Raw genomic sequence first — 13,801 nt, forward strand, 5'->3', positions numbered from 1 at the left:
CCATGGCTGAATAGCCAACAGGGGGCGGAGGCAGGACATGAATCCCATCTATAATGTTCCAAAATCCCAGATCTGGGCAGTGGCTCAGATGGTAAAGTATCTGCCTGCAATGCAGGAGACCTGGGTTTGATTCCTGGGTTGGGAAGAGCTCCTGAGAAGGATATGGCAACCACCTCCAGTATTCTTGCCTGGAGAATCCCATAGACAGAGGAGCCTGGTGGGCTACAGTCCATGGGGTCTCAAAGAGCCAGACTCAACTGAAGTGACTTAGCATACACGCACTTGTGTCTACTGTTTCTTAAAAATAACCAATCCAAAGTCCCAGGTCTCCACCACAATGTGGAGCTCTAGGCACCCGGGTTTCCTGAGAGATGGGATGGGGCGGGGAGAGGGCTTCGTTTGTCCTCGTCTGCACTGGCCTTAGACATGCTCTGCAGACCTGCTGCCTCAGGTCACCTCCCTGTCTTCTTGGGAGCTAATGAGGCCAGAAAGCCACCTGCACTTCTCAGTCTCCCTGGGATTCTGCCCCAGCCCTACCTGGATGGTCACAGCTGAGCTGCCAGAAGTGGGGATGGGCTCAGACAAGCCTAACCTGGAGGCTATCTCAGCACTCCCTCCCGAGACCCCTAAGCCTTCTCTGTCCTCCTGAACACAGTCTGCAGAGCCGCAGACTGCCCACTTTCCATCAAAAGCTAGAATACAGTGGTTGCTGCCATGCCTTTGCCTGAAGCCAGTGAGTACCTGTTCATTTAGGGCAGTGATCATCACCCACCACAGCAGGGACAGAAGCAGACTGTGCAGGGGCCCCTGAGAATCAGGAGGCAGCCGATGGATTCCGCGCTCTCCCACCTCCACCCCTAGGTCTCCAAAGCAGCGCACCTGTTTTCCTCTCCTGCTTCGGGGTCTCCTGGGGGCTCACAGGGCTACTGCTTGGGATCTCCCTGTAGGAGGATGAGGCCCGGAGAGTCACCGCTCCCTTCCCAGTGCAGATTCTTGTCGGATCCATGTCTGAAAAGGAAAGATCCAAAAGGGGAGACTGAATCCAGGGCGCCTGAAGAATTAAACCTATAATCAGCCAGCAATTTGGTCCAGCTGGGGAATGAGATGAACCTGGTTACAAACAGGCAGAGTCTTGCAGTCAATGAAAATTAATCTGTGGATGGTGGAGAGGGACAAATCATATTTTCAGGGATTCCCACCCATCATGAGGTTAGGAGTGAATGGAGGCACAGTGAGTTCTGAGTCAATGGATGCGTTACAATGTCGGCTGGGAATATTTCCAAACCAAAGCGGGTTGATTTCTTTTATTAAATGAAGTTTAGTTTGGTGAGCAGATTTCTGACCAATTAGTAAGGCACAGTTCAAGTAAGAATTTATAAAAGATATCTCAAGTTCCCACACCATCCTTCTAATAAAAGAGCAAGTTGACAGCACAGGGCATTCGGTGAAGGTTCAACAGACAATCATTGCTCAGAGCAGTCCCTCAGCGGAAAAAGCAAGACAATCTCCTTGTGCCAGCAAGCCAAGCCCCCTGCAGGGGTGAGACAGGATGTGCTGCCTGGGGAGAAAGATCACGAGGCCCGGAACTTCACATTCCAAACTTAATGAAGAAAATTCGCACCAAAGAAAACGGCTAGAAACGCTAAATCCTTCGAGGAACAGTGTTTGTGGCACTTCCAGCCGAGCCTTCCCTGGGCCCTGACCCCTCCTACAGTTCACAGTGGCCTCACAGCAGACCCAGGTCATCTTTCAGAACTGCACTGAGGATTTCAAAATAGGCTTCAAAACAGGCTGTTCACCCTCCAGGAAAATCAGTAAGGAGGAGGCAAGAAAACCAGCAGACCACACAGTCTTGGGAGGCACACGTGCTGACCGTTTCTCTCCGTGAGGCTGAGTGGAGCTGAATTTCAGTTTTCCAAGTTCTTAAGGCCCAGCCTGGATCTCAGGCCTAAAACTGTCATGAGTGGGACTGTGGGGAAAGTTAAAGGTGGGCAGCAGGCAGGATGTGGGCTCAGATGTCCACCTCCTCCCCGTTCCTGTGCCACGGCTAAGAAATACCAAGTCTCTTGGCTCCTCCTTCCCACTCAGCAGCCCCCTTTCCGACAGCATAAACAGAACAATCATTAGTCACAAAATGGATTGATCAGCTCCATCAGCACCTCTTGCACAAAACACACATTCAGCAGAGCGGGCAGCGGCCTTGAAGAGCATCTGACTTGTCCAATCCTACCAGGATAAGTGACCAATGTCAGGGAAATACTGGGAAACGTGATTCATGGGCTTTTCAAAAGGGTGAGGGGCACAGTGACAAAGCCAGCCCATCCATAGGGTCCTGTGTACACAGCCAGGTGGGCCCAACTCCTGAAAGCACCACCGCTGGGAATACAGAGCCACCTGGGCCTCACTTGTCCCATGCTGTGCAGGAGGAAGCTACTGAAGGAGGAAAGAGACATAACAGGCTCCATTTGGAAAGCAGGACTGTACCCTGGGCCTGACCAGACTTTGAGCTATATGCCCAGAATCTATGGGAACAACATACCAACTAGAAAACCAGGCCCCTCAGATGGAAGAGCCCCAGGGCCCATACCTAGATTCTCCATTGCCTAAAAGAATACCCTAATTATCTGTGTAACCAAACAGAATTATACATTCTATTATGCTTAGTGGGGTATGACCACAGGCCTATGGATAATTGTCCACTGTAAACTACCTAGGCTTAAGGCGTTATGAATCACGGGTTAACTTTGATTTTATCTTTCTCTTCCTTTGTTCAGACTAGTTTCAAGGAATTTGGGGGGGTGGGTTTAAGCAAGTACACTTAGGGTATATAAGGTTTTCACAAAAACTGGTCGGGGTCCTTGGCTAAGAGGAGACTCTGCCTTGGGCCCGCCGGTGTAATAAACTGCACTCTACTATCTGCACTGTCCTTCTGAGTGAGTTTATTTCCCGAAATGCGTGGCTACAACACTACGAGCTATGAGCTACGACCTGACATCTGAACTCTACCAGCTCCGAACTGAACTGTACCGGCTCCACAGAGAGGAGAGGCAGGGAGCGAATGCAGGGGGGCGCTGAGGGCGGGGGGAGGGAGTGCTCAGGGAAAAGGCCCTGCCAGCATCCCAGAGACACAGCCTGATCAGGCAGCAGCTTCAAGTCCAGCCCAATTCAGAAATGCCCTGGGCAGCCACGTTAGTTCCTGGGGACAGTGGAATTTTAAATAAACTCTGGGGAGCTGGCACCTCTAGGAAGAACATAAGTCGCCCAAGGGGCTCAGACCTGTACCAGCTGGAATCAATGTTCAGCCTCTGGACTGACCTTCTCCCTAAGCGGGGGAGGGCAAAGCACCTGTCAGCTCCTTTCCATATTTGCCCGCAGCTCACAGAAACACACACACACACACACACACACACACGAAAGGAAACACACACACACACACACACGAAAGGAAATACACACACACACACACACACACACGAAAGGAAACCAGCCAGAGAAGTGAGAGGGAATGGCTCCTAAACATGCAAGAATTAAGCCTCCAAGTCTTTGTTAGAAGGAAAGAAGATCATGCATGATCTGCTAACAATGAAAAAATAAAAATAAAAAAGAAACCAACCCAAGGAGAGATACCTGGAGGGAGTACTAGGCCTGCAGAGTTTTTCACTGTCTTCACAGGGATTATTTTAACAGCAGAAATAGAGCGTGCACGTAAAGGGTCGGCAGTTGCTGAAAACACAAAAGGGTAAATGGTGCATCCAGAAAAAAAAAAACATTTGGGAAACCCTCAGGCAGTGGAGGAACCGGCAGGGACAATAGGAGGAAGTCGCCCGCAGAGAGCAATGGGAAGAGCAGTGCACGCAGGAACTTAAAATAGCCCGCTTTCGCTCTTCAGTCCTGCGCCTGGGTGGGCAGAACCCTCCCGCCGCTGCACCCCAAACACAGCTGGCCAGTGCCTGTGCCACCTGGCACACCAGGAACCTGCCAAGGCTCTGGGCAAACGGACTTACAGAGACGCAGATGGCCTGGCAAACAGGAAGGGGAGACCAAGTGGGGCCCACGGGGCCCCTGGGAGACGGCTGGGCTGTCTGTGTTGGGAGAAGGCTCCTTGGAGGAGAGTTACAGCTCAAGGCCCGCAGAGGAGTGGAGGAAGGACAAGTCTGAGAGTCGCCTGGTCCTTTCGGCCCTCACAACTGCTACTCCAGGATCTTAACTCCTGGGGTCTTGGGCCTGCTCTGACAACCATAGCCCTCTGGCCCCAGGCAAATCAGAATGGCCATCTGTTGGGCAGCAGATGGTCTACTTAAACCCACCCCTTCCTGGGCAAGAGTTTGCCAAAGTGTCCGAATGCACACTTAAGACTCTGGGCAGTGCCCACTTGTCTGGCCCAGGACGCTGACAGCAGCTGAGCTCCCTGAGCTGGGGTACTGCCTGGTATGCGGGCAGAGGCTGCTGACCTCAAATCCAGGTGCTCAGACCTCCCTGAGCCCCCTGCCTCCCCAGGTTCTGGAATCACAATGGTGGGCATTTTCCCAAACCCGCCTTCTTACAACAAGCATGTTGTTAGACTTCCTTCCGTCCCAATGGCAGCAAATAAAGAGAGGGGGACGCTCACATGCTATGGACCAACATCACACCAACAGGCAACACCCAGAGGCCTCAGGGCCCCAGATCCACATCATAACTGAGGAGGGGGTGGTTGGGCTGTTTGGGAACCAAGCCTGTCACGGCTGCATCAGTATCATGCTGACGGGCTTGCCACGGGGACGGGAGGAAGGAGGGACCCCTGCAATGGGCAGTTCACCTTCCAGTCCACCAGGCTGCCATTCCACAAGGCGCGTGGCAGTCATCTGGCCGCCAAGAATTGAAGTGACAACAACAATCCTGCATGTGTTCAGATACAAACGTGCTTTCACAGCAATCCTACCGACTGCTCCCTGGGCCACCTGGGAGGCTGGGTGGGAGGTTTTTGTTTCCATTTTCAGAGGAAGAGGCAAGACTGCTGCTCAGAGTCAACCAGTGCTGAATGAAGAGAGCGAGACCAGAGCCCGACAGTGACTACCTACCCCAGGCCGCCCTGATGGCTCCAGGGTGCATCTGCCTTGACTTTCCCACCAAAGGTGGGTCTTATCGAGGAGAGAGGAGAGTGGCGCACACTTCCACCTGCCACCCTGCCGTACACCCCCGAAGTCTCCTGATGGATTCACAGGGCTGGGGTTGACAGTGAGCATGAGACACCCACGTCTCCCTGCTTTCCTCAAAAGATGCTTAAACACTCCCCTAAGGGCACCGCCCTTCAACATCCCCTTAGCAACCTGGCCCAGGTTGGGAACACTGCCCCATACCAGGTAAGGAGGGCAGCCAGGCAGGGAGGCACAAAGGGCAGGACAACAGGACCCCTCCTGCACAGGGACCCCTAACCCACCGGCCCAGACTCCCCACCCCCTCCCGTCTCCACGCCTTCACTCTTGGCTGCTCTTTCTGACTTTCCACTTCACCCTCTCTCAGAAGCAATACTTGGCTAACCCAGACAGTAATTACAGACAAAGTCCAAACATGTCAAACTGTACACGTACGCTGAGAGAGGGTGCATTGTGACTCAAAAGCCCGATGACAGGACTTCTACCCTCCCTCTCTGATACCATAAGACATAACGGGATGATAGAATCAATGGAACCTGTGTTTCAAGAAGGGAAAAATACTACAGATCATCAAATTTCTTCATTTTCTAGATAAGGAAACTCATAGCCATAAAGACAATGGGCATCCCAAGAGGTGTCTGTTTCTGAGCGGCAGGCCAGGACTCGAACCCCTGCCTCCTCTCACTGCACAGTGATGTGGGAATCCCGCTGCTTGGCCGTTCAGGATGAGAGATAGGATGACAGACAGGACCTCAAAGGTCATCCTATCCATCATTCCTTTCACACTTGCATCTTTTGTCCTAAAATTTTAAAAATTCAAAACCTGGGAGGATGCTCATGAAACGAATATCACCAAAATGATTTATTTCAGCTATTTAGGCTCCAGCCTCAGGGTCAGGATGCTGAATATGTCACTATTTATCACCGGTGAAGGTAAGATGCCAGGTAAGAGACACTGCGGGATGATAAACACCATATACATGAGGCCTCTGTGATTTGGTGGGTGGTTCGCAGCATTCTGTGAGCTGGGAACAGTTTAACATGTTATCTCACAGTGGGAAATGGCAGCCTCAGACTCAAGTCTCAGAAAGCCTGGGAACAGGTCTCTAGGTCATAGCCTAACTAGACCAGTGACTGTTCCCACCAGGCAGGTGGCCCTGGGCCCAGCTCTTTCTAAAAATGCCAGGCTTCCCTTCGAGAGCCTTACCTTTATCTTGCCCATTGCTGCCCGGTGCCAACCCATTCACCACGGCTTTGGAAGCACCCACGTCACATTCTGCCAAGAAAGAAAGAATAAGAGCATGAGGCTTGTGATCACATCTCCCACCCTTTGTGAGTCCTGCCAGGGAAAAGTTCTGGGTCCCGGGGGCTCCCTCAGGCCTGGAAAAGGGCCCCGGAGCGTCATGGGAGAGCTCTGAGAATGCTTTATGGCTTGAACCAGGGAGGATGCAAAAGCTGTTTGGATGGGATGTGTGTTGTGAGTAATATTTTCTGGTCTCCTGGCTTGGTTTCACTTCTGACATTTAAAAAAAAAATATTAATTCCCTCAAAGTGGCATCTCCTGCCTGACAAAGGCTTATCCACCATTCCAAGGCTGCTCAAAAGCATCCCTGTGAATCCTGAGAGCTGTCGGACAGTCAGGATAGAACCTCAGGCTCTGTGACATCTCCCTCCACCCCACCCGACACCTACAGCCAGGGAAGCCACGCTGGCCCAGCCCCCGCCCACAGTCCCCAGCCACGGCTCTTGTGCTCTGGTTGTGGAGATGACCTGGCCCCCTGACCGCTCTCCCTGGCTCCGTCCTGCCCCTTTCTCCACCCCAGCCCTCAGTCTGCATCACTAAGACCACCACCTACACCCCATAGGGCTGAAAATCCCCGGGGTGCAGGACAAAACAAGATGGGACAAAGCAATGTGATTTTCTAAGACCCTCCACTTTAAATGTACTGCATTTCACTTCTAATTTGAAAATAAAAATACTACTGGAGTCTAGAGTTGGGAAGTAAATCTTATTTTTTTTTTTTTTAAATTTATTGGGCTGCACTGGGTCTTAGTTGTGGCACACAACTAAGGATGTTCAGTTGCGACATTCGAACTCTCTCGATCCTGGCACGTGGGATCGAGTTTCCCAAACAGGGATGGAACCCAGGCCCCCTGCATTGGGAGCTCAGAGTCTTAGCCACTGGAGCACCAGGCAAGTTCCCTGGGAAGTCAATCATTTACATTATCATTTCTACGAGGAAAAAAAAACTGAACTTGGAATCAAGTTCCCCCAAACGTACAAATGATTGTTTGGAATATAATTTTTTTAGTAAGTGAGATGGCCTGTATACTGGCATAAGTGGTTATATTCAAATTAACAAATTGACCTTCGTGATGATTAAAAGCAAACTGACATGCAAGACCCAGGGGCCAACAGCTACCCAGGGACAAAGCCTGGGTACTCACCCCAGACTCTACGCCCTTCAGCCACTGGTCCCAGCCCTTTTCCGGCAGCAATTCCCTCCTGCACCTGCCCACCATGACGGTCTCCTCACAACCTCTTCAGTAAATCAGATGCTTTCTGATCTTCAGGCCTTGGATCTTGAGAGGCCCTCACCAGGAAGGCCTGCGCCTCCTCTTCTACCTTGGGGAAACCCCCTGTACCTCAAGGTTTACCTTGAATGTCACCTTGTTTGTTGGTGGAGACCTTTCAAAGTTCTGCTCAGCTGAAGACGCCGAGACCCTCATTGCCCACTGGCAGCCTGAGCGCCACCCAGTTCCCCATCCCAGAACTGATGGTGGAAGTCCGGAGAAGACAAGGGGCAGGACACGTCATCAGCAAAGTTGGGGTGACTCCGCTGCAGCCAGGAGCCAAAAGTGTTAGTTGCTCAATCATGTCCGACTCTTTGCAGCCCCACAGGCTGTAGCTCACCAGGTTCCTCCGTCCATGGAATTCTCCAGGCACGAATACTGGAGTGGGTTGCCATTCTCTTCTCCAGGGAATCTTTCTGACCCAGGGATAGAACCTGGGTCTCCCACATTGCAGGCAGATTCTTAACAGTCTGAGATACCAGGGAAGCAGCCAAGAGCCAACCAAGCCAGAGATATAACAGCCATGGTTTTATAAAGCCTTTATCTGCCTGATCTAAGGGCCCTTGCTTAAGCATTCATTCCATAATTAGCACCTGATTTTTATCCTTAATATCCAAGCCCCTAGAGCTAGGAGTTAATAACTCTAATTTTACAGGTAAGAAATCTAAAGCTCAGAAAGGATGCCCAGCTCTAAGATCACTAAGAGGGGATTTGAAGTCTGTTTTGGTCCATCCCATGACTTATCTTCTTTGTACCCAGCTGGGATGAACATTTATTTTTAAAATAAAAAATGGCTTTTATATATAGAATACTCTCTATATACAAATCAGATATACTCTAATAATGGCTTATATAAATTCTATTTCCCCAAATGCCCCAAACCCCAGGAGCGAATTTGGCTGAGACTCAGTCATCCTACCTGGGCTCTTAATAATCAGCCTCTGTGACATCAAGTACACCAACAGGTCAGCCCAGGTACTCCTGGATCCAGAGGCAAACAAGGCCGCTGCCCTCTCCCACCCCCTCCAACCATAGCAGCCAGGACCACCTGATACTGGCCCCACAGGCCAGTCCTGTTCACTGCCCCCAGTTCATCTACAGAAGGTTAGTTCTCCAAAGCTCCCTTTGCACCTACATTTCTGGGATGGATGGAAGAGGGTGTTGGCAGAAAGCCAGAAATAAAAGTCAAAGAAATATCATCCATTTTCCTTCCCCATCTTTTCTCTCTGACTATTTTCTTGGGCTCCAAAATCACTGCAGACAGTGACTGAAACCATGAAATTAAAAGATGGCTTGCTCCTTGGAAAAAAAGCTATGACAAACCTAGATAGCGTATTAAAAAGCAGAGACATCACTTTGCCAACAAAAGTCCATATGGTCAAAGCTATGGTTTTTCCAGTAGTCATGTACAGATGTGAGAGTCGGATCATAAAGAAGGTTGAGTGACAAAGAACTGATGCTTTCAAATTGCTAGAGAAGACTCCTGAGAATCCTTTGGACTGCAAGGAGATCAAACGAGTCAATTCTCAAGGAAATCAACCCTGCATATTCATTGGAAGGACGATGCTAAAGCTCCAATACTTTGGTCACCTGATGCTAAGAGCCAGTCATTGGGAAAGACCCTGATGCTGGGACAGATTTGAGGGCATGAGAAGGGGGAGAGAGGATGAGATGGTTGGATGGCATCATCGACTCACTGGACATGAATTTGAGCAAGCTCCAGAAGGTGAAGGACAGGGAAGCCTGGCATGCTGCAGTCCACAGGGTCACAAAGAGCTGGACATGACCAAGTGACTGAACAATGATCCCAGCCCCATGCACCTGCCCTCATTTCTCCTGATGGTCTCCTTCTTAGGACTGCAGGCCTGGCTTTGAGCCTCCCTATCTGGCTGAAGTAGCCCCAGGGTGTGGGACAAAGAACAAAATGGGACGAACATCCCCAAGCCAGCCGCCTCAGAGCCTCCACAAGGCCCAGACCCATGTTCTTCCTTTCCTGTTTTTTTTTTCCCCCCCTTAAACTCAAACAACCAAACTTGAAGAAATTTGGAAAAATAATTCCATCACCACAGACTCTCACTTCTGCAGCACAGTGTGCTGGTGACCAGCCACCTGGAGTTGGTTGCCTCAGCAGTCACTAGCCAGATGACCCCAGACAAATCATTGCCACACAGGGCCTCAGTTTCCCCATCTCTAGAATGGGAGTGGTAAGCCATGCCCACTTTTGTGGATCTGCAGGAGAACAAAAGGAGATAAGCAGGTAAAGCCCTGCCCTGATGACTGGCAGCTCAGCTCAAAATAGGAATAAAGACAATGCATTGTCTTCATGCTGCCCTTTCCATCAAAGGTTAAGAACAAGTATTTTCTGCATAGCTGCCTTCTTCCTGATGATCATTTTTATGAGTGGTATAATCTCCCATCAAGTAAACATACAAAATGAATCTGCTCACTCCCCACCTTCACGGGGGTGATATTTTTGTTTCTTTCAAATTAATACAGACATTCCTAAGAGGGGAATTACCGTGTCAAAGGGTCCAGATTTCTTGGACTCTGCCTAGGAAATGCCTCCTTTCAGGACCACGCCTAAGGGAAAACCTGGGGAGAAGTCCCAAGGGCATCTCCTCATCCTCCACGGCCCCTCCCTGCCCACCTCTTCTGCCCTTATTTCTGCCAGGAATGGTGATGCCAGTTCAGGTTAATCCTGATATTAGAAGGACAAGAAACTCTGGGTGTTGGGGGGAAGTGCTGGCCTATTTTAAATTACAGCAAGAACAAAAAGCCCAACGAGAAGAAAAATTGAGTTACAGAGCAGGGGCTACTGGTAATGCCCAAGCCCCTCTGGAGGGGAAAGTAAGGGGTGCAGCCTTTTCATGAAGCAGAAACATCACGGAGTCAAGGACCAGCCCAGTCCTGCTCCTTGCAAGGCTGGAAGCTGGGCTGATGACCCACGGATGGGACACTGGTCAGGCCTTGGGCAGCACAGAGCTCAGCACTTCGGAAGTGTTGCCTCACTTAATCCTCACAAACCCCCATTAGGCGATCCTTTCCTGATGGCCATCTTACAGAAGGGTTCACCACAAGCCAGAGCCTGCAGGGTGGTACTTGTGGCCCTGAGCTGACCCACCCGGGGCCCTTCTCCTCCCAATAAGCCCACGCTGTCCGGCAAGAGTTGGGATTCAGCTGAAAGGGCGTGTGAATGTGAATACACGGAAGGATTGGTTTCACCTCCAGAGGTCTCTGATAACACTCTGGAGACATTGCAGGATTCGGAAGTGCCTAAGCAAGCTATCCACTAGGTCAGCCTGTGGCCCACCCGGCCTGCAGGCCTCGGGAGCACACAGTAGCCAAGATGGGCCTCGATCTCCAGATGGAAACTTCTCTGCCTCACATCCTGGCTGGAAAGCTGACAGCTCTTGGCTGCACTACAAGCAGGGACCTACCTATTCCCTTCTGTCTTCCCTAGCCCAGGTGTTCCGCCCCAACTTTACATTAAAAACTGCTCAGTGTAGGTTTTGATTTTTGCTACCAGAAACATAGCAAAAGGGTGGTTTTGCCCTGATAAAGGAAGCGATGGATTAGCTCATTCCTTGGGGCAATTATGGTCAATACGTTTACTTTTGCTACAGTCACTCAGATTAAGAAATGCCATCAGGTGTATACATATGTCAACATTGATCAAATAGGAGCCTGCTGGGCTCCAGTCCATGGGGTCGCAAAGAGTTGGGCACAATTTAGTGACTGAACACACACACACACACTTAAAATACCAAGTTTACTGTCAGCTCAGTTCAGTCGCTCAGTTGTGTCCAGCTCTTTGTGACCCCATGGACTGCAGCACGCCAGGCCTCCCTGTCCATCACCAGCTTCCAGAACTTGCTCAAATTCATGTCTATCGACACGGTGATTCCATCCAACCATTTCATCCTCTGTCATCCCCTTCTCCTCCTGCCTTCAATCTTTCCCAGTATCTGGGTCTTTTCTAAGGAATCAGTTCTTCCCATCAGGTGGCCAAAATATTGGAGTTTCAGCGTCAGCATCAGTCCTTCCAATGACTATTCAGGCCTGATTTCCTTTAGGATGGACTGGTTGGATCTCCTTGCAGTCCAAGGGACTCTCAAGAGTCTTCTCCAACACCACAGTTCAAAAGCATCAATTCTTCACTGCTTAGCTTTCTTTATTGTCCAACTCACACATCCATACATGACTACTAGAAAAACCAAAGCTTTGACTAGAAAGACCTTTGTTGGCAAAGTAATGTCTCTGCTTTTAAATATTCTGTCTACGTTGGTCATAGCTTTTTTTCCAAGGAGCAAATGTCTTTTAATTTCATGGCTGCAGTCGCCATCTGCAGTGACTTTGGGGCACAAGAAAATAAAGTTTGTCACTGTTTCCATTATTTCACATGAAGTGATGGGACTGGATGCCATGATCTTAGTTTTCTGAATGTTGAGTTTTAAGCCAACTTTTTCACTCTCCTCTCATTTTCATCAAGAGGCTCTTCAGTTCTTCACTTTCTGCCATAAGGGTGGTATCATTTGCATGTCTGAGGTTATTGATATTTCTCCCAGCAATCTTGATTCCAGCTTGTGCTTAATCCAGCCTGGCATTTCTCATGATGTATTCTGCATATAAGTTAAATAAGCAGGGTGACAAAACAGCTTTGACGTATTCCTTTCCCGATTTAGAACCAGACTGTTGTTTCATGTCCAGTTCTAACTGTTGCTTCCTGACATGCATACAGACTTCTCAGGAGGCAGATCAGGTGGTCTGGTATTCCCATCTCTTGAAGAATTTTCCACAGTTTGTTGTGATCCACACAGTCAAAGGCTTTGGCGTAGCTAATGTAGCAGAAGTACATGTTTTTCTGGAACTCTCTTGCTTTCTCAATGATCTAGCGGATGTTAGAAATTTGATCTCTGGTTTCTCTGCCTTTTCTAAATCCAGCTTGAATAGCTGGAAGTTCATAGTTCATGTACTGTTGAAGCCTGGCTTGGAGAATTTTGAACATTACTTTGTAGCATGTGAGATGAGTACAATTGTGCAGTAGTTTGAGCATTCTTTGGCATTGCCTTTCTTTGGGATTGGAATGAAAACTGACCTTTTCCAGGCCTGTGGCCACTGCTGAATTTTCCAAATTTGCCGGCATGTTGAGTGCAGCACTTTCACAGCATCATCTTTAAGGATTTGAAATAGCTCAGTTGGAATTCTATCACCTCCACTAGCTTTGTTCATAGTGATGCCTCCTAAGGCCTACTTGACTTCGCATTCCAGGATGTCTGGCTCTGAGTGAGTGATCACATTATCATGGTTATCTGGGTGATGAAGATCTTTTTTGTACATTTCTTCTGCGTATTCTTGATACCTATTCTTAATATCTTCTGCTTCTGTTAGGTCCATACTGTTTCTGTCCTTTATTGAGCCCATTTTTGCATGAAATGTTCCCCTGGTATCTCTAATTTTCTTGAAGAGATCTCTAATCATTCCCATTCTATTGTTTTCCTCTATTTCTTTGCACTAATCACCGAGGAAGGCTTTCTTATCTCTCTCTCCTTGCTATTCTTTGGAACTCTGCATTCAAATGGGTATATCTTTCCTTTTCTCCTTTGCCTTTAGCTTCTCTTTTTTTCTCTCAGCTATTGGTAAGCCCTCCTCAGACAACCATTTTGGCTCTTTGCATTTCTTTCTCTTGGGGATGGTCTTGATCACTGCCTCCTATACAATGTCACAAACCTCCATCCATAGTTCTTCAGGCACTCTATCAGATCCAATCCCTTGAATCTATTTGTCACTTCCACTGTATAATTGTAAGGGATGATTTTGGTCATACCTGAATGGTCCAGTGGTTTTCTCTACTTTCTTCAATCTAAGTTTAAATTTTGCAATAAAGAGTTCATGATTTGAGCCAGAGTCAGCTCCCAGTCTTGCTTTTGCTGACTGTATAGAGCTTCTCCATCTTTGGCTGCAAAGAATATAATCAATCTGACTTTGGTATTGACTATTTGGTGATGTCCATGTGTAGAGGATCTCTTGCATCGCTGGAAGAGGATGTTTGCTATGATCAGTGCATTCTCTTGGCAAAATTCTGCTAGCTTTTG

General features: G+C 49.0%; 1 protein-coding gene across 50 annotated transcripts in view; it reads right to left on the reverse strand.

The window, feature by feature from the left end:
• The window catches only part of SORBS1 (sorbin and SH3 domain containing 1), a 233,556-nt gene that overhangs the window by 107,219 nt on the left and 112,536 nt on the right, over positions 1-13,801 (reverse strand). For 41 of the 50 annotated variants that reach the window (XM_060405059.1, XM_042238980.2, XM_060405068.1 and 38 more), the window contains 3 exons: positions 6,343-6,411; positions 3,628-3,723; positions 880-1,008 (listed from right to left, as the gene is read on the reverse strand). In XM_060405059.1, coding sequence (XP_060261042.1) covers positions 880-1,008; positions 3,628-3,723; positions 6,343-6,411 — 294 coding nt within the window. The remainder of the gene's footprint in view (positions 1-879; positions 1,009-3,627; positions 3,724-6,342; positions 6,412-13,801) is intronic. The other 9 variants (XM_060405041.1, XM_042238982.2, XM_060405066.1 and 6 more) reach the window with 1 other exon arrangement.

The sequence above is a fragment of the Ovis aries genome, chromosome 22, assembly GCF_016772045.2.
Source record: "Ovis aries strain OAR_USU_Benz2616 breed Rambouillet chromosome 22, ARS-UI_Ramb_v3.0, whole genome shotgun sequence".
Lineage (NCBI taxonomy): Eukaryota > Metazoa > Chordata > Mammalia > Artiodactyla > Bovidae > Ovis > Ovis aries.